This window comes from Channa argus, chromosome 14 (assembly GCF_033026475.1).
Source record: "Channa argus isolate prfri chromosome 14, Channa argus male v1.0, whole genome shotgun sequence".
In the NCBI taxonomy this organism is placed as follows: Eukaryota; Metazoa; Chordata; class Actinopteri; order Anabantiformes; family Channidae; genus Channa; species Channa argus.
Genome location: NC_090210.1, coordinates 4,149,482 through 4,174,427, shown reverse-complemented (window position 1 = coordinate 4,174,427; position 24,946 = coordinate 4,149,482). Strand labels below are relative to the sequence as shown.

Here is a 24,946-nt window from a genome sequence, read left to right as displayed (position 1 = left end):
TTTGTAATTGTATTTTTCATCCACCTAAGTAGCCGATGCCCCAAATCATTACACACTTTAGTCAAACCCACAGACACAGTTTTAAGTTCCAGTGGTTCCAAAGTTTCCATTCAAAAGTATAACATACTTTAAATGTCCTTTAGCAAGTTTCATCTTTATCGTACACGTTTGGCTGCTATCAGCACCCTGGTTGGATATTTGACAATGGACTTGATGTTTAAACATGTCCAACATAATAGGTCTGAGATCAGGTCATTATGAACGCAATTCCAAAACCTTGCTGTATCTCAGCACTGAGTCAGCATCAAAGTGTGTCCATGTTTCTACCATCTGGCTAATATTTAGGTTGATAGCGGGGTTCTGTTAAAACATGAGGTAATCCTCCTCCTTCTGGGTTACATCCGCTCTGTGCAATACAGCAGGTCTACTGTAATCAAAGCAGTCTCAGAGCATGATACTACAAGTACTGTGTTTTACCAGAGATACACCTCGTCACTGAGACCAAACAGATCCATCTTTGTCTCATCTGACCAATAAACTTCTCTTTGTCTATATGGTCAGCTACGGACGTTAAGCTCAGGTGTTGATTTTAGCCCAGAGCGTTCTTCCTTTCTCTTTCACTCCATGGCAGTTTAAAACTCACTTGACTGCAGAAAGTGACACTGGTGTTTCAGCAGCAACCAGTTCCTGTAGCAGACCTGTGCCATGTTGGTTCCTGGCTTGTTCCTGACAATCTGAACCAAAGTACTCTCAGCAAAGTGAGACAGTTCCTATTTCAGACCTTGGAAAGTTGCTACACCTGATTGTTTTGGAATTTGCACTTGAAGGAAGTGGCTCCAAGAGACTTTCTTGACTTGGAAAAATCTACCATCCTCTTTGTGAGCTCATTGGACTTTCCCTTTGTACTGTGTGTTGATCAATTCAATAAGCGCTTTCATACAAACCTTTATACTGTATGTTGGTACAGAGAAGCAGCTGCAGTCAATCATCATAAAAGGCCTGTGCCTGGCAAATTGAAAGGCATTTCAGAACTTTTAGCATCACGTAATTAATAATCTGAGTGGGTGTTTGTTTAGCTTTGGCCCTGTGTGTATAAATTTGAACATATAAAAATGAAGACATGAAGAATATTTGATTGAGCTGTGCAGCCATAAAAACAAAATTTCTCATGAACTTAAAGTGAAGAAGTGCAACAATCGGATACATAATAACACCATAATGTGAAAATGATATGTTCCACTTTGTCTCAGTTGGTGACTACAGAGAGGAGGCCATGACCTTGTTGCATTTACTGCATGAAGGCGGAGAGAGTAATACTGACAGGGATGCTGATAATATATCCGACTACATCAAAGCTCTTCAGGAAACACCTCAGCATAATGTCACAACCCCTTCGTTCGGCCTATGATTCTCGGGGATCAGAAGAACACGCCACTCGGCCAAGTAGGCAGGAAGGTGCAAGCTACATCGCCGGCAGCAGTTTTTAACTATGTTAAAGTGTTTCAGGGTGGATTTTTGCCGTGGGCCTTGCAGGGTTGTTGTTGTCTACTACACCCCAACATTAACAGTTGATACTCCTGACTCAACAGAGAGCCGGCATCCCCCTGTGGCTGTGCTTACTCACTCCTGAGCCCAGCGTTTAGTTTTCCTTGGCAGACCCAGGCCACAGCTCATTAGACTAAGAGAATGTGCCTGCCTTAATTAATGATATGTAAATATCCTTGAATTGGCCACATTTGCATATTAAGAGAGATTTGTGAAATCTGTGGAGTAATATATTTTAATTAGGGATTAATTAAAAATAATGGGAATTTCATTTCGCCTGGCAGGTTGTGTTTGGTGTGAAGCGTGCGCCGGGGCCCAATCTTTGAACACTGAGGCTGCTACCAAGATGTGAGGGAAGCTCTGTGCTTCCACCCTCTATCTGTGCTGCATACAAACATGCACTCTCACAAACACACACACACACACACACACACACACACACACACACTCTGGCATCACATTCCTTGAGATGCCAGAGCCTTCCCAGGGGGTCTCCACAAAGCGCTGTAGTTTTGAAAAGCGGGTGAGGAGGAGGGGGATCCAGCTTGAAACACCCACAATATATTTTTGGGGAAGGTCCCAGTTTGGCTCAATTTCATCTCCTCTCATCTCTGTTCTTTCCGTGTAGTTGGGGAATGGCTCTCAGACACGGAACACTAGTTATGTTGGCAATTATGTTAATGGAATGCCATTAGGCCATGATTGTGTATGAGCGAATGGGGAGAGAGGGCACATTTTCCGAGACCCAAGTCAATGTCTGCTTTGATCCCCTTCTAGGAGCCTTTTTGCCGAAACATTCTCTAAGATATTCTCCAGTTTTTCTCCCATAGATCTTCAGCACAGGGAACAGTTTGAGCGTCATGTCAGGGGTTGTTTCAATTCAAGCTATTTGTCCTGGGTAATGATGTACTCAGTGTGTTTTTTCTCTGACAACTGTGAAAATAAATCTAAATAGAGACAAAGAAACCATCTGTCATCAGCATCACTAATAGCACTGATAGCACGGCCACTATCGCGGCATCTCCTAGGTGGAAATCATCCCCATTACCAAGCATCAAGGCTGCTTCCTGCTTCCTGATGCTCCACACTGCAGCATCAAACACGGACACAGACACACTCACTCCACGTTACACTCGATCTGTAAAGATGATTTTTGATATATTTGGCCATTGTCTTCGGGCCATTTTCAGAGTGCAGAAGCATGCAGTAAATGTCTGTTTTTCTTCGAGCTGGGCTCAAAGCGGAGCCCTCCTTTGGCATTTGTGATGTGTCGTCAGCGCGCTGATGTTATTGATCCAGGACCTTCCGAATTCATTAGGAAATCCAGCCCCACTGTGCCGCATCTTTATTTATGTTGCTGCCCCCTCCCTGGCCTGCCGCTCTCTCTCTCTCTGCCTCACTCCCTGTCTGCTTTCCTCTTTCATCCTCCATGCATTATTCTTTTATTATTCTTTTACAGCTGCCTTATCGCCCGCATTTTGGTGAGGATAAGACCTGTCATCTTTGGGTCTTGTCTGGGGAGATGATGGGAGACTTCAAGGGGGAGGAGGAGGTGGATGGGAGGGAGGAGGGTGGGTGTAAAGAATGCCTGCTGTCCCCCTTTACCCCTCCAGTGTGAAATGGACCTCTCTCTTTTTTCCCCTCCCTCCACCTTGCTCTCTTCCTCTCTCTCTTTACTGCTCTCGCTGTCTCTCTTTGTAATGAGAATCTCTCTCTAATTGAGGGAGCCGCAGCGAGCTGGCCGAGGGCAGCGGGGTTAGATTGTGATACTGGCTACGTGACCGATATGCTGATAGAGGTGGCAGATCAATAATTTAGGCCCTGACCTTAATGGTGGTGTTAAAACGCTCATTCCTCTGGAGTCTGGAGGCCTTAAAGGTGCAGAGTTGGATAAAGTCGCAGAGCTGGCTGGATGTGGAGGTGGAGTGGGGGGATGGTTGGATAAGCAGATAAGAGGAGAGGTGGAGAAAGACAGAGAGGGAGAGTGTATTTGCAGTCAGCCCCTGAGTCTGTGAAAGGATGGATCATGAGTGATATTTTTGCTGCTTCTACATTCAGACACTCACATTGTCACTCGCATTCATCCTCTTAGTATCTATATGAATGCCATAAGCTTTTCCTCGCCTTTATTTGGTATCTGGGTGTAATCCGTTTTCATAAGAAATCCTCCACCCATTCTTACTTATGCACCGAATGCATCACCAGACACCAAAAGTGAACAAAGACTGTGGTTACGAGTGGGTTTAATCTGGTCCTGGGCTTGTCTTGTACTCCTAGCTTAAGGCCACGCATGCCGAGGTTTCGGACAGCCATCGATTTGATTCTGAGGGACATTAACGTCACGGCCTCATGCCTCTCTCTCTGAATCTCTAAGACTGGACTCATTCCCTGCTGGCAGGATGCGACCATCTCAGCTCTCCTGCTCCTCCCCACCCGCCCAGCCACCCTTAGGGGATGATATATTAGATATAACCAATTCAATTTTATGCAGCCAGGACAGACGCCCTGGGGACATAAACACACACATTTTTAATACACTCCTCACCAGGAAGCCCAATGCACCAGAGCCTGCGGCTGCCCTGGGTCTCCTCTCACACTCAATTATTAATGTAACGGCCATAGTGGCTTAATTAAATAGTAAAGACAAGCTTACTGCAAAGGAATGGGCCAAGGACAAGTCAGAAAGAGAGGTGGCTTCTTTAAATGTCTGATTTTGACATATATGAGAAAACAAGGTGCTAAATATGTAATACTGTAATAACATTTATGACAAAGATATATTCTCTCTCTCTCTCTCTCTCTCTCTCTCTATATATATATATATATATATGGCTAATAGGCTGTGTATTTCCCAGAAAGACCTTAAAAATTTATCATTTGACCATCTGAGGGAGAGGTGTAGACTTTTGGCTTCAAGTCTTGGATCTGCTCGTAAATCAATTGTCTTGAGAGTCGGGTCAAACAGGGGCTTGTGATACCTCAACTACATAAAAAGACTGATTTCCTCAGATTATGGATTCCTGCCACCTCAAGGGCAAGCCAGAGGAAGCACTCTGTCTCCAATATGATGAAATGTGGCGTTATCTTTTACTTTGTTTCATTAGATTCACTGGAGATTACACACTATATCCTCAAAGACTAGATTTTCCAGCTTTCTAAGATGAGAGATCTTCTGGCCTCAGGGCAAAAAAATATATTTCCAGTTCCCCGTCCCTCAGCCCGTTTCTTGGGGTTCGTGTCTGTTTTAACTTGCAATTAATTATTCAAATTCGTTTTAAAATGCAGGGTTTTGAGCGGCTTGTTCAAAGGCAAAAGCATTTTTTTTTTTTTTGCACTAATGGCAAGTAGGCCTCACCATTAGATTGAAAAATAGGCCCATTGTGTGTGTTGACTTGGTGGCGTACTGCGATGAAGGATTGCGACAAACTGGAGTGTTTAAATCGGCGAATTGAAATTAATGCCCTCTCAAAGCCAGGCTTGCTGACGATACATTAAAGCTAATACTCCAGTGAGGTCGAGCAAATGTTTGTTTATATACATGAAATGCGCTGCGAGAGAATGAAATGATTGGATTTTGCCCAAGTAAACACTTATATTAAAGAGAGAGAGACAAAAGAAAGAAATTGTAATGCAATGAGGTGTAGACGTTTTTTATGTTTATTGCTCCGTCTTTGTTTTTGTATAGACTAATCTTCCCTGACGCGTTTCATTTATGGCATTTCCTAAATTCTCCGTTCTTTTTTTTTTTTTTTTAATTTCACCCTCATTGTGGTTCCTCCATACCTCTTTCTTGCCACATGCTTAAAGCGTGTCCCTCTCTTTTCGTCTGCTGACACACTGAGACACTTTCAAAGGTCATGCATCAAGTCTGTCTTGTCACATCTCTTATTCAGGCTGGTTTTATTTATTCATGCCACTTTTTGATTTTAATAATTTAATGCAGCGAAATGTTTCTTTCATACAGCTATAAAGTGCTCGCAAGGAGTGTTGATGTCTCTGGAAATATGGTTATATGGCTTCTTTATACAGCTTGGACGATCCTCCATGTAAAACGTGAGATGTTGCTGTCAGTAGAAGCTGTAATGTGTATCGATTGAAATTATCCCTCACTTCCACTGCAGCCAGAGGACCTCTTAGATGCCGGGAGTGTATAATAGGCTCTTTTTGTACTTTTCTTTTTCCTTTAGAATTTACTGCCAGCGGCTGAGAGTGGTATTTATTTTCCTCAGACTCTGCTCTGCTATCCTGGAGTTGGCAGAGTGATTTTGTAGAATAGAAACATTATAGACTGTTAGTGTCAAAGTGTTAAATGTGATGTATAGAGCTGGGGGTCTCAGAGGGAGGAGGAGGAGGGGGGGGGGGACGAGGTTGAAGAGGAGGCGGTAAGGAGGTGAGCACTGCCAGCCATGACTGGAACAAGGTGCTCATGGGAGAGAGGAGCCATCCACCATGTGAGGGATGGCAGGGTAATGTGGCGGGAGGTAATGGCTTTTCTCAGTCCGCTGAAACAGAGGGGAGATCATTAGGGGCTGCCGTGCTGCACCTCACCGTCCGTTTACCCCGACTCTGCCAGCGTCTGCTGTCAGAGCAGGGATGTGGAGACACTCATTGTGTTTGTCTGTCTGTTTTTCTGTGGCGCTGGCAGTGTTGCTCCAAAGAGCCAAGAGTGTTTGATTATTATTTTGGGCCTTTCTCGCTGGGATGGATAGACACTGACACTTTGGCTTACAGCTGCACTCCGATATTTTCTTACCAAATGCTTCTCCAGCTGTGAAATCAAATCAAAGAGCTAGCTTAGACCTGATGACAAAAAACAAAACTGCTTTGCTTGTTTTTTCGCCTTTTTTTTAATCTCGCATTACAATGCACAAAGCAATTTATTGGACAAAAGCGTTGTCTTTTAAAAATCACCCGTTCAAAACCTTTGAGATATTCGGCGACCTAAAGTTAGCATTGCTTCATCATGGCGATGCTCGACTTTGATTCATTAAAAAGATCACAATGTTAGTCATACATTTTATGTGTTACAAGCAGCAACGCAGCACATTGCTTTATAGTTCAAAACTCAAGTCTTAATCAAAAGAGAAACTGACTTCAGACGGAGATAGTTTGAAAAGCAAGGAGACGAAAAGACCTTCAGATCTCAAAGTGATTGTCTATGGCAAAATAAAGATTCCCCCTTTTATTTTCTTTGAGGTTATGATCATCTTTGGTCTGTGTTTACAAGTCATTACAGTGGCTGACGTCTATGTCTTCCTACAGTAGATATGATGAAACATGATATAATTGCACATTTGTATCAAATGAGAAATTGACTTCAGACCAGGGTATGTGTGAATATTTGGGAATCTGTATTTATTTTTCCCATATGGAAGATGTCCAAACTTTAATTGTGTTTGTGTGGGGGAGGGGAAGCAATAGCATGCTTTTTGCAAGCTGTGTTAGAAATAAAGGTGTGTTTTGTGCATCAGCGAGGAGTCCTCAAAACCGGTTAACAGCACTTTGAGCTGTCGGTCGATTTTTGCCCCGGTGAGCCTCCAGCGCGGCGTGACAGAGAAGATTGGACGTCATTAAGGACTACACTCTTTCCACTGTCTGGGGGTGTGTGAAATGGGCTCTGCTGCTGCCAAAAGTGTGCACTGTTATTGTGTATCTCCATCTTTCATGTGAAATCTCAAAAAAGGGTTTTCAGCAAGTCGACCAGAGCTCTGCATTCATCTTGCGGTGTCATTTACCTGCTGTGTATTGGTTTTCCAGATGTTTTTGTCTCAGTTTTTATATGCCCCGCTGTTATAGTTGATGGTTGGTGCAGAAGTCACATCCCTAACAAGAAGATTCCTCCTTGTGTCGCTGTCAAGATTCATTCATGCTTTATGAAAAAAAGCTTCAGAGAAATATGATCACTCCTGTAAAACGTGCCAATTACTCCCCATTGACAACCTTCAAAGCTCACGTTTATTGGCCGATCCAGCCTAATAAAACTTTATTGCAGAAGCGGAAAGGGGTGCCGCCATTTTTGCATAGCTTTTCCAAGCCCAGCATTTATACGATCTCTGTTATTACACCACTGTGACATTTAAATTTTATTGAACAAGACTTTAAAATCTGTATGCAGTATATAAAATATCAGAATTTATTTCTTTGAGATAGGGAGAGTCCTCCTGACTGGGACAGATTGGCATGATTCTTTTAAATCCAATATTTTGTAAACAAAGTGATTTTTTTTTTTGCTCATCACAGTTCCCTTTAAAAAAATCTTAAAATATTACTGTCACCGTGGTGGATGTTGTAGAACGAAGATTAAATTTGGGGATGAAACGTACAACTTATTTTGTTATGGAATAATCTACAAATTGTAATAATGCTTAGACAGGGTGACAATACTATATCTTTTGTGTGCAAAACCTAAACTGTAGGGCTCCAGTGGTTATTTTCATTGTTGATTAATCTGCTGGTTGTTTGGTGTTTAGGTCCATTTAATATCACATTTGCTAAAGCCCAAGTTGCCTTGTTTTGTCTGATTAACCGCCTAAAAGCCAAACACTTTCAGTTTAAACATTCACATATTATAACAGAAAAACTGCAAATGTTCACAATTTTTGCTTAAATCGCATATAATCAATTCCCTACTAACAAAACACTGTTTACAAACTGATACATTATTTTAACAATTGTCTTCATCGGCAATATCTTAAAGCTTCATGTGATACCAAGTGGCTTACACGAGCCTCCTCCTTAAAAACATTTCTTAGACAGCCAGACAGAAGGAAACTAAAGCAGCAAGGGAAAGGCACAGGGAGAAAGGTCCTGCCCCCCTCCTCTGGGTAATTAAAAGGGGGTGTCTGTCAGGGGCTGCTGCTGCTTTGTGTGGCCCCATATGTTTGGGCGCTGATACAGGGAGGATTATTCTGTTTGGAAGCCTGATAACAGCCTGTTTATAACCTTGGCACAGGCTGTAGCCTAATCTGGCAGCAGCACATCTCTCCCCACCTCCACCCCAACCCCCTCTAAATTTTCACAGAAAAACCATATTGGCTGTTTTTTCCCTAACTGGGGGAAACAGTCATGACCCAAAAACAAGTGCTTCACCTATACTGTATCTCTTGTATGCACATATGCTGCAAGTATTCTGTGAAATGATGTTTAATCTAAACTGCTGGATGCTAGAGAGTCAAGACTGTAAATGTTTACAGCTGTCAAATTAGTTTGATTTTGGAATTTTAGCTGAACCTCAACACACCTCTAGCAAGGAGCACGGAGAAATGTTTCCTCTCTTGAACCTGTCCTTCGTTTTTCTTCCAGGGTTTTGGTTTTTTGAGTTGTACAGAATCAGCTCTACATCACCTTTTCTTTCCTTTTCCGGACATCAGTGCTGCCTTTGTTGCGAACTCCATATTCATTTTTTAATCTGCAGGCTGATTAGTTCAGTCTTTTGTTCTCAAAGTATATTGCCATCGTACTGCCTTTCACATGACTGAGTGTGTCATGATTTTAATTCTGCTACTGGAAACTCCTTTGTGATTTTAAGTCCTTTGTGCTTTTCTAATAACAGTCCCAAATGGTCTCCTTTGAATGGCTAAATAAAGCCTTTCCTTGACTAATTGCAACATGATTGACTTGATGAAAGTAATTGAACACTAGTTGCCCAGGATGGAGGCCATGTTCTGAAGAAGATGTGCAAAAACCTATTAGTATACTGTATTGTTACACTTTAACATAATATTGCTAGTATGAAAGTAAGGACTGTTATATTTAATACACTTCTTTTAATTTCCATGTTATGCTTTATTTTATTCTTCTTTATACTAGAGTGTTGCATGTTTCTATTCTAATTCATTTTATATCCAAACCTATAGGCCTAAGTGGTTTATAAACACAGCATACTTTATTAAATAATACTCAAGATTATTAAAAAGCAGTTAAATGTCTACCTCCACCGAAGAAGATATCTGTATCAATTAGCAATGATCCAATAATAAAATAATATGACTGGGGCAGTGGAGCCTATTAGAGTGTTAAGAAACTTACATTTTGTTGCTAACATTTCTTTACTTTGACTTACGTAAAGTTTTAATGCAGGACTTCTACTGGTAATGGGATATTTGTACACAGTGGCTTTTGTTTGAGTGAATCAGTGTGAATATCAACAACAGTGGATTAATGATTTTGCTGTTTCCATCAAGAAGAAAATGATTTGAACTTCAGCTTCTCCACTCTTGCTTTGTCTTGCCTTAAATGTTCATGTTAATAAGAAGGTTCCAGCCCTGCTGATGAGTTTCCAGTGCACTGAATAAAAGTCACTCTTAGTAATGCACAGTTCCATAGTGAGGACCCTTAACCGGCACACTGCAGGGAGAGAGAGGGAGTGCTCTGAGTGGCAGGCAAAGAGAACTGTCAACCTGTCACATTTCTCCCTCCTCTTCCCCCTGATAAATTAAAGTTACACAGTGTGCGTGTTGTAGCAGCGGAAGGCTGTGCAGAAAGCCTGGCTCCTCAGGTCTCAGGAGATAGCTGGCAACTAGGTCAGACTGATAATGTAATCCGCTGACTGGATCCTCAGCCCACTACATCCAGAGAGAAAAGCATGACAGGGAAAAAACGGAAATGTAGGAGGAAAAATCGGAACTTCTTTGTGTCGCTGCCCTTACTTAGCATTACCTCGCTGGCTCTGGTTAGTTACGTTTATACAGGAGTGATGTCCACGCAGGCGGTTATGTGGAAATGTACTGATAACTTTTCCAGCTGGCGTACACGTGACTATTCCGAAAGTGTAATCCATGTTACACCTCGCACACCTCACTGGGGAATCTTATTTACATGGATTCCTTTCCGCGCGTTATCTTTGCACCACATACTGCACTGCACATGCACAACAAAATAACACCGTGCAAGTCCACAGGGAGAGTGACAAGAATAAGTTCCTGCATCAGCAAGGTGCATTTTCATTCCCATGCAGTATTCCAGAGAGGCTCTGTGGGCCCACTGTGACAACTCTGCCTCCCTGCAGGTGTGGAAATGAAACAGGACCTATAAATAGCCCAGGCAGCTGGGAGCAGAGCACTGTAGAGCAGGGGGGAGGGGGGAGGTACGGCGAGGGGGGGGGGGGGGGGGGGGGGGGGGGGGGGTTAGATGTCCAGCTGGGGATGCAGGTGTGTAGAGGCTGAATACAGAATACGACTGCTCTCACCCGGGGGCCCGGGAGGGAGGTGAGGCTGTGGAGCTCGGTATAGTTTGGAAAGCGGAGAACTCCAAGATGAAGTAGTGGATCACATATGTGATGATACTGACATACCGTGGCAATCATAGAAGTAAGACAATTTTGTGATTTTGTGTTGCCACGAAAAATTAAAGCATATGCAGGCAGGTATTTTTTGACACAGATAATGAAACAAACAAAAAGTAGAAGAAAAGACTTCTGAACCAATGCATACAAAAAACTAATGTTCTAAGTAATAAAAGAAAGAAAATATTATTTTATATGCACCATATGGAACATACACATGCACAATATGTATATACTGTTTCCAGATATACATTTAAGTCCGGACAGTAGCTCAGCAGGTAGAACAGGAAGTCCACTAACCAAAGTGAAGAAAGGTTTAATCCCTCTTCCTTTAAAATGTTGCGAAAAGCTGAACCCCAGGTTGTCACTTTTTAATTGATTTGACAGAACATAAATGCCATGTTCAAATGGGAATTGGTTTTTGTTTGTTTCCACTCATTTATGAACATTTGTTTTTTCGAGATTAATTTTTTTTTAAAGAGATAGTGACATTCAAGTAAAAATACTGTATTTAGCATTAATTCTCCTTGGACTGTGTCTTGAAATGACTTTATTATTAATTATTAATTAATTTGTTTTCTACTCAAGAAATTCTTTGTCCACAAACTAATGCAACAGGTATATTTTGAAAATGAATGAATGTAATATTAACATTTTGATTTAACATTAAAAAATAATTTTTAAGGCATTTGTTGCCAGATCAGTTATAGATGTGTATTTGATCAGTTTGGTGAACCGGTTACAATGGACTGATAGAAGATTTGACGCTGTTTCCATGGTTACGGCTGTCTGACTGCTGGATACTGTGCTGCAGACTGTGGCTCTGTACCAGCACTTCTTCTTCTGCTTCTCGGTATCTCAGTGCCGTCTGCGCTGGTTCAACCCCTGAAGGCAACACTTGGAATTTCAGCGTGTTTAACAAAACCTACTAAAAAACATTCAACTTGATTTGATGAACCTACTAAAAAAAGATTCAACTTTTTTTTAGTGTGTATTCAAATCAGTGTGCAGTGGAATGGAAGATATGGGTTGTTGTGTCAACATTCTCATTACAGCTGTAAAAATACTTGTAGGCTTTTACATTCAAAGTGATTTGATTGTATTTGGGGTTTTACATGTCATTCACATATTTTTTATAACCACTTAGTATAAACAGTGTATTATTGATTGTTCAACACAGACGGACAGGTACATCCCTATGTTTACATATACACTTCACTGTATTGACAAAGCTGACCGCAGCATCAATAAAAGTGCTTCATGTCCTTTGGTTGAAGTGAGTACAGGCCGTCGTGTTGGATGAACAAACTGTCAAAAGCTACAAAAGGATTCATGAAAACAAGCTGCACAGCTGATTTTCTGAATAGGTTCATTATATCATTTACGACAGTATGAAAAACAGAAGAGTTCAGGCTGGAGCAGTTTTAGTTTACACGGGTTTCCTGAACCCGTTCCACTTTCAGCCTGACAACGTGACCTGTGGTCGGAAAGGGTCAGCATGTTCTTTTGTGAAGTGACGTGAGCCCTTTTTGCAACTGTTGTAAAACAAATTTTTGGTTTAGTTTGTGAGCTGTGACGACAGTATTCAAACCTGTGACAGCAGCATGAAAAAAGTGGGTCAACATGCTTATAGTAGACCCGTAGCACACACATCGTCCTATTTGAATAGGATATTAGCGTTTTTGGTGCATGCTGCTGATGCCACGGGGCTGTCTGAATTTTATATCGATTTGCTCATTTTACACAGAGCACTGTTGTCTTTATTTTTTAAAATCAAACCTCAGCTTTTAGGGCAGAAAATGTTGCTTTTATTCCTAACGGATGACTCGATATGCTTTTCATGTAAATTACGTCTAGCACTTGCACACTGGTGTTTGCATTAATGCATTAATTTGTACGTATTATATGCTTTTTGTAGCTGGAGGCAAAATGACACATTCTCATCAAAAACAGCTCCCCCGCTCACGGTCCCACTCCACACACACACACACACACACACATTTCAGTGCTGATTGACAGCAGGAGCTCCCTCTGACCCAGTATTCTGCTACAGTGGGACGATCCCACAGGGCTGTGATTAATGACTAGGCTCTATCCGCTAGTGGTGTGGTAGGCCTGGCAGCCAGGCAACTTAGACTGCCTGGACCACTACCTCTGCTGTAAACACTCACTCTCTGCCTCTGTGTTTCTTTCTCTGCGTTGCCTCTAGGCAGGGAGAGAGGGAGAAACACGTCATATTTATTGTAAAATCTCGAAACCTTTGTCCCAAGTTGACCTTACCCAACACACACACACACACACACACACACAGACATTGATTCATTCAGCATCACCACAAACATTTTTGCTTCAGCTCCCTTTGAGTAAGAAGCTGCGGCTTCTCGTAGCAAACATTAGTCAAATATTATTTGCCTTAATTCTACATTAGGACGGTTCTGGTACTGTGAGGTGAGGTGTATGCAAAAAGATGGCCTTCATTAGTCTTTCAAGTGCTCTATTTGGGGTATTTAAATGTGTGCCTTTCTATGCAGCTAATCCAAACAGGTTACAATCAGACGTTAACAAGACTATTTGACCAAAATATATCTCTGAGTAAATGAAATGGAGCTGGTCTCACTAATAGACAGTGATTCCTCACACAGTTTTCCTCTCCTGACAGCTAGAGGCAGGCTAAGCATCGCTTGCCAGACCACCAGGCCTGGCAGAGGAGTAAACCTCACAGGGATTTCCGTAGCTGTGACAGCATCCAAACAAAGTGCACATGCAGCAAAACAAAGACTGTTTGAGTTATTCCACCTTGATGCTACCTATAAAAGCAGGGTGCAAAAATACACCCTGCTGGAACAAATCTCTGAAGCTTTACAATATTAATGGCACCTCAAAAGCTACTGTAGCAAACACTAGGATTACATCGCCCCGCCTGCTAGATTCCCAACTGCAACCTTTTGCTGTAGTTACAGGCACTATCGACTTGATGACCAAACTATGACTATATAATGATATATATATATATATATGTGTAATGAATTAGTTGTAAAAATCTAATCCCTAGAGTGTATACATCTAAAGTATGTGCAAGTACAGTGAAATAATAGTCTGGGCAAAAGATAAGGTTACAAACGTTTGCCATTGTCAGCTACTCAAATGTGAAGCTGTTGCTGTTTTTCTTTGAATATTATTAGTTATTATTAGTTAGACAAGACAAGCAATCTGTTGTTCTTTAGCTTTATAGAATAATGCTCGTTGTTCTTTTTTTCATGACAATCTGAGACTAGCTGTGATTGTTAGTAATTGAAGTCGGTTAATTAATAGAAAGAAACAAAGATTTTTTATTATGTGAAAGTAAACAGAGTATATAGTTTCTAGATATAACAAGCTATTTGAACATTTGAGAGTTTCCATCCTTGAATAATCCATTACTAAATTAGTCACCAGTTGCACTTGTCCTCTTGTAACCTCATAAATTCATTTGCATGACCTATCACATTGACAATGTACTAATATTTTTAGCTTTGCTGTGGTTGGTCATGAGTTAACATGAGATAAAGTGGCCTTGTGGGATTGTGAGGATCTGAACTTGTGAAGAGCTTCAGGGCTTCTTGTTGAGAACCCAGAGAAGATGGCTGCTAATGATTCAAACCCTAAAACCATTGGGTAAAGCTAAAAGCCTTGCAGCTCAACAAAAATGCTCATGAGCTTGTAAAAACTAAGACGAAAAAAACAAAACAAGAAACAGCATTAACATTTATCCAAGCTGACATTGCTAGTATATTTAGTTTCTGACGTAACACTTCACTGACCAGATACTTTATATATGTAAATGCTTACTTTAGATTGTATCTAATTATAGCAAGGACAATAGGATCATACCTATTTACAGAAGATGCATTGGCATATGGCTAACATTATTATCATGCTATTCAAAGCACTCAGTGACCACTTGTGCTTTATACAGAAGAGCATTGTCATCGTGGAAGATATTGTTCCCATTGAAGATGAAATGCATCATGGGATAATCTAAGTAACTACTCTGAATCTTTTTTTAATAGTAGTGGATTGTACAGACTGACCCATGTGACTCTGTGCAGGATAATAATATTCTATATCAGTAGCCTGTCTTTGCTTTTGTCCTGTGTATTTTAACCTGTAAACAGACGGTGTAGTTTTGTTCTTCCAGAGAAGCAAACGTCGAGCTAGCTTTGCTTTCAAGCGACGCTGTGTAAAATGCATGTTTACATGTCGAGTGAAGCCGAGCACAGCGAAGCAGAACCACAAGCACTATGTGCCGATGTCTGTGAGCGGCCATATGGTGGGTGTCCTTGCGTGGTAGCTTAAGGGAGCCTTTCTCCCTGAGATGAAACCATTTTGTTTAAAAATGAACCTCCACTCCCTCAGCACTCTGTGTTCATCAGACCCTGCGCCATCACCCACCTTTGAGATCACACAGTGTGTCATAGGTCCCCAAAGACTGCTCACAGCAGGGGTGGGAAGCCAAACGTCCCAGGTAGACCTAAACTATCTCAGTCACGTGGTCTCTGCTTCTCTGCATCTCCCCTCTTGTCAAAAATCCCACCCCTACTTGTCTAGCCCTGCTCCATGCCTCCAGATGTGGCTTAATTTACTGCGACTCTGCTAATTGCTGTAATTAAGGATTAATTACTGTTAATTACCTTCGCATAAACTCATCACCAGTCAAAGAGCGGAGCCTTATGAAATGTGCCATGCACAGGAACACACACCACGGGGACTTGGGCAGGATTGTGTTACCGGACCTCTTGTTTCATGTCTTGTCCTGGTGCGTAGGGAGGGCTTGTAGGGCAACAGTTAGGGCAGGATGCTAGCTGTCATGGACCATCTCCTCCTGGCTCCAAACGCTTCACACGTCACCTCCTCACCAACTGTTGCCTGAGACAGCATCACTACACTGGCTGTCATTTGATGAGAGGCTGACATTTGTTTGTAGATGTAGGTGACAAATTTGAAACATTAAGGAAGTCTGAGCATCATTGTCTGCAATAGTATGTGACATTTTGTGTTTTTGTTTAAGCAGATTCATTAAACACATCTAATATTAACCTCCTCAGCTATGGCTGGGTATCAAACTGCAGTACTCCACAGTGTGTCTGCTGACTCAAGTCTAGAAAACGTGTTCATTAAGCATATATTTCCCTTATCTGAATCGTAATTTTTCATAAGTTATAGAAGTGACATGTTTATGTGCCTCAAAAAAGGAAAATAATACTAATATTGTGCGGGATTAGTCTCAGGATAGTTGAAACAAGTAGTGCTGTGGTAATTCTAGTTACTTATCCTAGAACTACTTCATATGATGTGTCAGAGAACAAGAATGTGTAAATGTTTCAAATGGGTATGAACATCAGATTGTTGGCTTTAGAGTATAAGCGCACTTGTTGAAGCCTTTATTTTGATCTTCAAAAAGTGTCAACCTTCCAAAACTCTTCGGACAGTCAACAAGCACTTCTACTGAGAGTTACTAGACCTTTTACCCCTCTGGTTGTAAAGTCTGAGGCCTGTGATCTGCCTGACACTTGCCCAATGTTGAATCAAGGCAACAATGCCTCAATAATCCTTCAGAACCCTCTCTCATAAAGATGTGTTTGTGTCTGTGCAAGCTCACTGCTCCACAAGCTTGCGACTTATCTTCAGTTATTCAGCCACTGTGGTTCCCAGTGCAGCCTGGAGCATGAAGAACTACATTGGCTGAGCATGAGTTTGATTCAATCAAGAAGATATATATATTAAGACACCGTAAGAAAGACTGACAGCCAGGGGGCTAATATATTGCCTATTTTGAATATAAATTATTTTAATGAAGGCTTTTAAATGGGAGTGCTCTGCGTTGGTGGCAGGGCGGTGCTCTGAATGGTCTTCTCCTCTGGCGCTGGCTGCCTCATTATCAGGCCAGCCCCTAAGGCCTCAAACTGGCCTGCTTAAGCCTCAGATGATGACGATAATTACCGTTATTAGGAGTAGCTGCAGGGGGAACTTGTTCTGAAAAACACCAAGCTGAGTTCCTGCCTCGTTTGCCGCCGCCACTACTGCCGCATGAGAAACTACCGATCGCCAGTGGAGAAAGCCAGAGAGGGAGAGATAGAGGGAGAGGAGGGGAGGGAAAAAAAAAGGAGGGGATGAGGGGAGCGGCCACCAAATCCGCCTAATGTGACGCCTGTCAGCTCGTCTCCCACCAGCTGTCACCTCCCAAATGCTCTGGGGTTCATTTTTTTAATTGACACCTCGCTTTCCTATTCCATTTCTATTTTTCGCCTTTCATTCTCCCTCCATCACTCTTCCCTCCTTGTGCCTGTACCATCCACATCGCCTCGTCTTTGCCTGTCCCTCCAGTATTTCTTTGGTGTTTTTCCTTGTCCTTGGTGTCCCCCATCCCCCCACCAAGTGTCATATACAACACTCTGGCTCTGCCCTCTTTCTGCACATGATACTCAAGATGGCTGATAAAACATAAAGCTGTTTTAGAGGTACTTTATGACTATGCCCTTGTGTACTGAGGCTGTACAGCCTCCCATTATCTGGTGATGGAGAGAACATTTTGGGTCTGAGAAAGTTTCCCATGAGTTCACCGTTAGACAACAAAACCAGTGCAGCTTACAGTACAGGACATTTAGGACAATTTACACTTTGCAATGATGAGAATATAGTTTATTAATTGTTGTGCCAACTAATATTAGCTATTTCTTAATTATTGTGCTCTTTATTAAAGCTCACATTTTGTTTAGTAGAAATGACCACAGGTGGCGACTGTGGCACAGGAAGGTAGAGCGGTTGTCCACCAATCTCACAGTTGTTGGTTCAATCCCCTGCTCCTCTGGTCACATGTCAAAGTGTCCTTGAGCAAGACACTGAACCCCAACTTAGTTGCTCCTGGTGAGTGTTGGCCAGCTGCATAGCAACTCCCCCACCGGTGTGTGAGTGTGTGTGATTGTGAGTGTGAATGGGTGAATAAGAAGCAGTGCTTTGAAGAAAAGAATAAAGTGAGGTGTCGGTAGAAAAGAATAGGTAGAAAAGCGCTATATAAGTGCAGACCGTTTACCATATGGAGTTAATTGGATGTAATGGATATAATCATAATTGTTATTGGTTTTAAAAATAATTCATTTAATGTTCCCAGTAATAATAATAGCTTTGTTTGTTGGTCGCCTCTAATGTATAGGTTGAACTCTGATTTAATAACTTACATTTTACAGATCTTGGGGAATACTACTGCATATGGATTATTATGGAATCTAAATAAGGCAATAAATTAGATCATGTCATTTCATTGTACTTCAAGTTGCAAAATGAAAGAAAACAAATATTGCTTTTATAGCCTACTCCGCATCCCTGCTTTAAGCTAGCAGCTACAATAGCTACAATACAAAAGTCTCCAAATGAATAATTATCAGTCAAGTTGCATGTAGGTAAAGTTGGCACCGGGATTTGATGCATCCAGTGAAACGGAGGATATGTTTGTTTCTGCTTCAACCACTTTTATTCTTTTTCCTTTTAACTGTCCATTGTAAGAGTGACAATGTTGCGTGAGTCTTCTTCTTCTTTTCCTTTCAGATGTTCCATTTCAGGGGCCATCACAGCGAATCATGTGCCTCCATCTAACCCTGACCTCAGCATCCCCTTCTCTCACACCAACTAACTTCATGTCCTCCCTCACTACATCCATAAATCTCCTCTTTGGTCTTCCTCTAGACCTCCTGCCTTGGAGCTCCAACCTCTGCATCCTTCTCAACCAATCAATCACGCTTCTTTACCTCTTTTCCACACTCTCCGTTGCTCTGAACCGTTGACCCTAAGTACTTAAAGTCCTGCACCTTCTTGACCTCTGCTCCCTGTAACCTCACCGTTTCACTTGGGTCCCTCTCATTGACACACATGTATTCTGTCTTGCTGTGACTAACCTTCATTCCTCTGTTTTCCAGAGCAGACCTCCACCTCTCTAGATTTTCCTCCACCTGCTCCCTGCTCTCACTACAGATCACAATGTCATCTGCAAACATCATATTCCACAGATAATGCTGTCTAACCTCATCTGTCCGCCCGTCCATCACCAGAGCAAACAAGAAGGGGCTCAGAGCTGATCCTTGATGCAGAACCACCTCCACCTTGAACTCCTCTGTCACACCTACAGCACCTCACCACGGTCTTACAGCTCTCATACATGTCCTGCACCACTCTAACATACTTCTCTGCCGCTCCAGACGTCCTCATACAAAACCACAGCTCCTCTTTCCCACAACTTCATTGTTTGGCTCATCAGCTTTATTCCTCTGTAGTTGCCAAAACTCTGCACAACTCCCTTGTTCTTAAAAATGGGCACCAGTACACTTCTCTTTTATTCCTTGGGCATCCTCTCTGAGATCTTGTTAAACAAACTAGTCAGAAACTCTACTGCCACCTCTCCTAGACACTTCCATACATCCACAGGTATGTCATCAGGACCAACTGCCTTTCCACTCTTCATCCTCTTCAACGTCCTCCTCACTTCACTCTTACTAATCTTTGCTACTTCCTGCTCCACACCAGTCACCTCTTCTACTCTTTGTTCACTTTCATTTTCCTCATGCATCAACTCTTCAAAGTTCTCCCTCCATCTTCCCATCACACTCCTGGCACCTGTTAATACATTTCCATCCTTATCTTCAATCACACTAACCTGCTGCACATCCTTCCCATCTCTATTTCTCTGCCTCGCCAACCTGGACAAATCCACCTCTCCCTCCCTAATGTCCAATCTACCCTACAAGTCCTCATATGCTCTTTGTTTGGCCGTTGCCACCTCTATCTTCACCTTATGCTGCATCTCCCTGTACTCCTGTCTACTCTCTTCAGTTCTCTCAGTGTCCCACTTCTTCTTAGCTAACCTCTTTTTCATCTTCCTCACCACCAGCATCATTTTACATACCACCATCCTGTGTTGTCTGGCTACACTCTCCCCTACCAATACTTATAGTCACTGACCTCTTTCAGATTACAACGTCTACACAAGATGTCGTCCACCTGAGTGCTTCTACCTCCACTCTTATACGTCAACCTATGTCCCTGCCTCTTCTGCAAGAAAGTGTTCACTACAGCCATTTCCATCCTCTTTGCAAAGTCTACCACCATCTGTCCTTCTGTGTTCCTGTCCTGAAGACGAAGTCTGCCAATCACATTCTCATCACCTCTGTTCCCTTCACCAACATGTCCATTGGAATCTGCACCAATCACCACTCTCTCACCTCTGGGGATGCTCTGCATCACTTCATCTAACTCACTCCAGAATTTCTCCTTCTCTTCTAACTCACATCCTACCTGTGGGGCAAAACTACTAACAACAATGAACATCACACCTTCAATTACCAGCTTCATACTGATCAACCTGTCTGATACTCTTTTCACCTCTAGAACATTCCTCACAAAATCCTCTTTCAGTATAACCCCTACTCCGTTTCTCTTCCTATCTGACCCATGGAACAACTTGAACCCTGCTCCTAAGCTTCTAGCCTTGCTACCTTTGCACCTGGTCTCCTGGACACACATTGTATCCACCTTCCTTCTCTGCATCATGGCATCAACTCTCTAGCCTTTCTTGTCATAGTCCCAACATTCAAAGTCCCTACTGTCAGTCCTACATTCCTGGCTTTCTTCTTCTCTCTCTGCATATGAATACGCCTTCCTCCTGTCTTTCTTCGACCAACAGTAGCCCAAACAGTGGTCGTTGTTAACCCGGCCCTGAACGATCCAGTATTGAAGTCAGATTCGGTGTGGAAGTCATGATTTGCATGTTTAATTTGGCATGTGTTTTACATCAGTTGCCCTTCCTGACACAACCCTTTACATTTATCCAGAGTTGGGACTGGCACAAGAAGGCACTGGCTTGTGCCCCCTTGTGGTTGCATTGACAATGTTGCGTGAGTGCTATGCAAAATCAATGGAGTTTAACAGCTTGAGAGGCATTTTTGAATCAAGCTTCAAGCTACAGCTGAGTACAACTACCGTAAAGAGCATTTTAAGATTATTTTAAACAACACAGTATTTAAAGCAAAGCAATTGTTTTCATAGCATAGACTCTGTAGTGAGCTGCGATTAGTAATTTTCTAAGGATTGTTCTTTCAGTATTGAAGCCCAGATTCAATTTAGTAGAAATGACCACATATACAGTAAATTGGATATAATACAACATAATGTTCATTTAGTTTTCTCAGTAATGATAATAGTATTGCTTAGCTCTGTAGTTTACCTCTGCTGTGTGGGTCAGTGTGAAATGTGTGGCGTCTTATGAAAGCCGCTTTATTGGGCCTGTATCATATGCAGATTAGAGCAGGATGCTGAACTCCTCGAAGGCGCAGGGAGGGGAGGATTTGTATTAGTGATACTTGTCATGTCTGCTGTAAATCACGCTGCTTTTTTCAGGTTCCTAGGTTGTTGTTGTTTTGTCTCAGAATGCTGTGTGGCAGGGATGAATGGTGGTGATGTTACATTATCATGTGGCTGTCGCTTCCACTCCTGCTGACTGGTCCGTGACAGGCCCACACACACACACACACACACACACACACACACACACTCACACACACACACCCAGAGTTGTGTCAGGAGCAAGCCTGATTTATTAACTGCTGAAACCCTAGATGACGTGTGCCCACACAATCAATAGAGAGCACAGCCACTGGCTGACCCTCTCTGGGGTCATGTGATGTGGACAAGAGCTAGGCAAGGAAGGACACACACGTACACAACCACATATATACACTATGGTGCTGTGGAGTGTATTGCATTACTGTATTGATGGGAAATGGATCCAGTCCAGCACTGGCTGCTAGCTGCCAGTCAGAGGCAAGAAGGGTAAACTTTCATCATGGCTGTCAGGGACATCACTGCTGCCTTGTTTGACAGTAAATCTTCCTAATTGTGACAGAATACTTCAACATCATTAATTAAACATGTTTTCATTTAAAAGCACTCGCAGGGCGCCAGGCTGGGTGCTCAGGGTAGTCTGCCAATGTGCATAGCTGTGTGTTTTTCCAGTGTGTGCACCTATATGAGGGCTTACATTTGTGCACAAAGTGTATGCTTGTGTTGTTTGTTTATGTGTGTTGGAGTGTGTGCACCTTGATTCTCCGTGTACGTGTGGGTGGCTTAATCGTCATGTTTATTTACACTCCCGTTGTCTGTAAACAGCAGGCACTGTGGCAATGGGCATGAGCCAGCTCTTAAGGAAGTAAAACAGCAGAAATTAATTTTTTTTTAATAAGCAAAACAAAGGCTTATTCTTAGAATTCCATGTGTTATTCAGGAAAAGGCTCGAGAACTGTTTATGATGCATATTCATTTTTTATGCCTTTCCTTCTTGGGTTTAGTGCTCCACATCTCAGGGAAGGAATTATACCCGAGTGTGGAAAGAAGAGGAGAGGGAGGAAGTGAGAGAAAGGGGAATTGTGTCCTCTCATTGTTCAATTAAGTCTGTCGGTAATGATCAAGATGAGATGATGGCCATCTTCCTTTCATAGATGCAAATCTGGGACTGTTAGTGGAATAAGAGAATCACACAGCAGTATGGACTCCATGCTTTTGTTGCTACAGTGGATTAGAAAGTCTATATAAAAGGGTATTTATGTGATTATACAAGTGTTGGGAGCATGTGATGTATTGTAATAGAGGGCACTTCCCTCTGTCAGGTGATTATGTTAATATATAGTCCATGGTTGCAGAGTTCACAACAAGCACTCTGACTGGCATCGAGGTCTAATCGATTTCATTGCTATTACTGAACAGAAATAAATAAGGCTGATGGCTGTGGTTAGGGTAATTATGCTACAGCACAGTGAATTGTTTGATTTTCCTTATTAATTGTATTTATTTAATCCATTTCATGCTTTTAGTTGTGCACTCTGGGACTTGGAGGGAATGAATAAATCACTCTTAGGCTCATTAGATTCACCCTCTGGTTGGAATGTGCCACTATTTTGTCAGAATCAAATTGGTGAACGTTATAATTTCCCGATGGTGTGATTCACATGAAAAATATCCACATATTTATCTTCTAGCACATGTGCACATGCACCCACACACACACACACACACACACACACACATACACACGCGTCTGCTCCCCATCTGAACTCCTGACCTTTTCCAGCCGTCTGATAGCCATTGACATTTGCCTCTTAAGCTGAGCTTGCTCACGTGTTGGAGCTGATGGGAATGGATGATGTTTTTGCTGGAGGAGAAAAAGAGAGGGTAGGGAAAAAAGGTGGTGGAGTTAAAATTGCAGGACTAGGGACAAGCTCTCCACGCAATCCATCTGGACCCCCCTCTCACCAGAAAGGTCACAGGGTGACTCAGCCTTACATCCTCATTACAAAAGAGCCGTTGCTGTGACCATGAGACTGCGAGCTACAATATGGCTTCACTTCTCCGTCACACAACCTGTCATTTACCCTCACTGTCTACAGTTATCATGGAGGAGACATACAGTATGCAGTATTAGATTGTTCTCCTGAAACATTTTGATAGATGTGTGGATTAAAGTGTGTATGACAAATGTTGTGCCAGCATGAGCTTTGTCTTTGTCCTTGAAGACAGTGGATGGAATAGTGGGCTGCACCTGGTGGACTGTTTTCAGCACCTCTTTGAAAAGCAGGATGTTCTGCAGCTTTACCAAGGGAGCCTTCTGGTGGCAGAAAGAGGCAGAGCAGTACAGCTGCTACTAAATAAAAAAAAAGAAAATGTGATGAAGCGCGTGTATGTTTAATAAGATTCCATTAATGTAGAAGTCAGACGCATTGTTTTTGTGTGAGTTGAGCTTGTTTCACATATATCGCTCAAAATATCCAGGTGTGTGGGTGTGTGCAGAGATGGATTTGTGAACACGTTCAATTATCAGATTTTTTTCTGTGTATTTTGCTTGTGCATATCCATCTAAAAAGACCCGTCTTTGTTCTATTTAAATGTCGCTTTTTACAATATGTGAGTGAGCTGGGTCTGCCCAGATGTGTAAGGATTCATCCCGGGATGCATTAGAATGTTCATCCAGTAGTTACTTGTGTAATATGAAAAGAAAGTATCCAAAATCCGGCATTTAAGTTTTGATGTTGAGATGCGAAAACATGTTTACTGCTCAGCATTTCACTTATGTATTGAGTGTTGTAACTAATTCTAATAATTATGAATACATTTATGAGGGAATCTGCATCTTTCACCTTTACTTTTTTGCTGTTAAGGTTTACAAGTATTTTAAGTCTTACATTGTGTACTAGCAAAGGAACTATGTGATTTAGCTTTAATTCTGTAATCTCCTTAACAGATTTATATGAGCCATGTGTCTTTGCATTAATACGCTGTGTCAGACTTGTGTCATTATTTTGTTTTTCTTTGCAGACAACATCTGACAAGATAATAAAGCCATCAGCCTAAGCATAGTCTGAGCATAAGGAGTGCAATGAAAGATGAACTGTGGTGGAAGACTGTGTTAATTTTTTCACATAAAATGGTAGTCAGAATCGATGAAATTATAGTTTTATGGTCTTGCCTAGCTGCCAGCTTCTGTGAGGCTGCAGGTTTTTATGGCACAGACTTGAACTATTAAAATGACGGCCATATTTCAGAGAGTTCACTTTGGTGGACTGGACTACGACAAGTAGTTAAGACTTTAAGTTATGGTTAAATCATTGTGCGTTGTTCCGTCACAGTGTTCACTTTAAAAGTGAGTCATTTACAACCCACTATGATAGTACATTGCATAATACCATTTCTTTTTCTTGTGTTTTCCAAAGTGCTCAGTATCCGAGGGGCCCAGGAGGAGGAGCCCCCAGATCCCCAGCTGATGCGACTGGACAACATGCTGCTGGCAGAAGGTGTGGCCGGACCAGAGAAAGGCGGCGGCTCGGCAGCCGCGGCAGCTGCTGCGGCAGCCACGGGCGGCGTCGGCGCAGACAACTCTGCAGAGCACTCCGACTACCGAGCCAAGCTGTCTCAGATCCGACAAATTTACCACACGGAGCTGGAGAAGTATGAACAGGTGGGAATTGAAGAACACTGGCTCTCCACCAGCACATTTTAAAACTCCAGAATACAATAGTTAAATACTGTAAATATTTACTTCTAACT

The 24,946-nt window shown here is 42.2% G+C and overlaps 1 protein-coding gene across 4 annotated transcripts in view; it reads left to right on the top strand.

Moving 5' to 3' along the window:
• The window catches only part of pbx1a (pre-B-cell leukemia homeobox 1a), a 49,005-nt gene that overhangs the window by 12,634 nt on the left and 11,425 nt on the right, over positions 1-24,946 (top strand). For all 4 annotated transcript variants that reach the window (XR_010910667.1, XM_067475649.1, XM_067475650.1 and 1 more), the window contains exon 3: positions 24,613-24,857. Coding sequence is in view for 3 of the 4 variants with exons in the window: in XM_067475649.1 (XP_067331750.1) it covers positions 24,613-24,857 (245 nt within the window). In the remaining variant the exon portion in view is untranslated. The remainder of the gene's footprint in view (positions 1-24,612; positions 24,858-24,946) is intronic.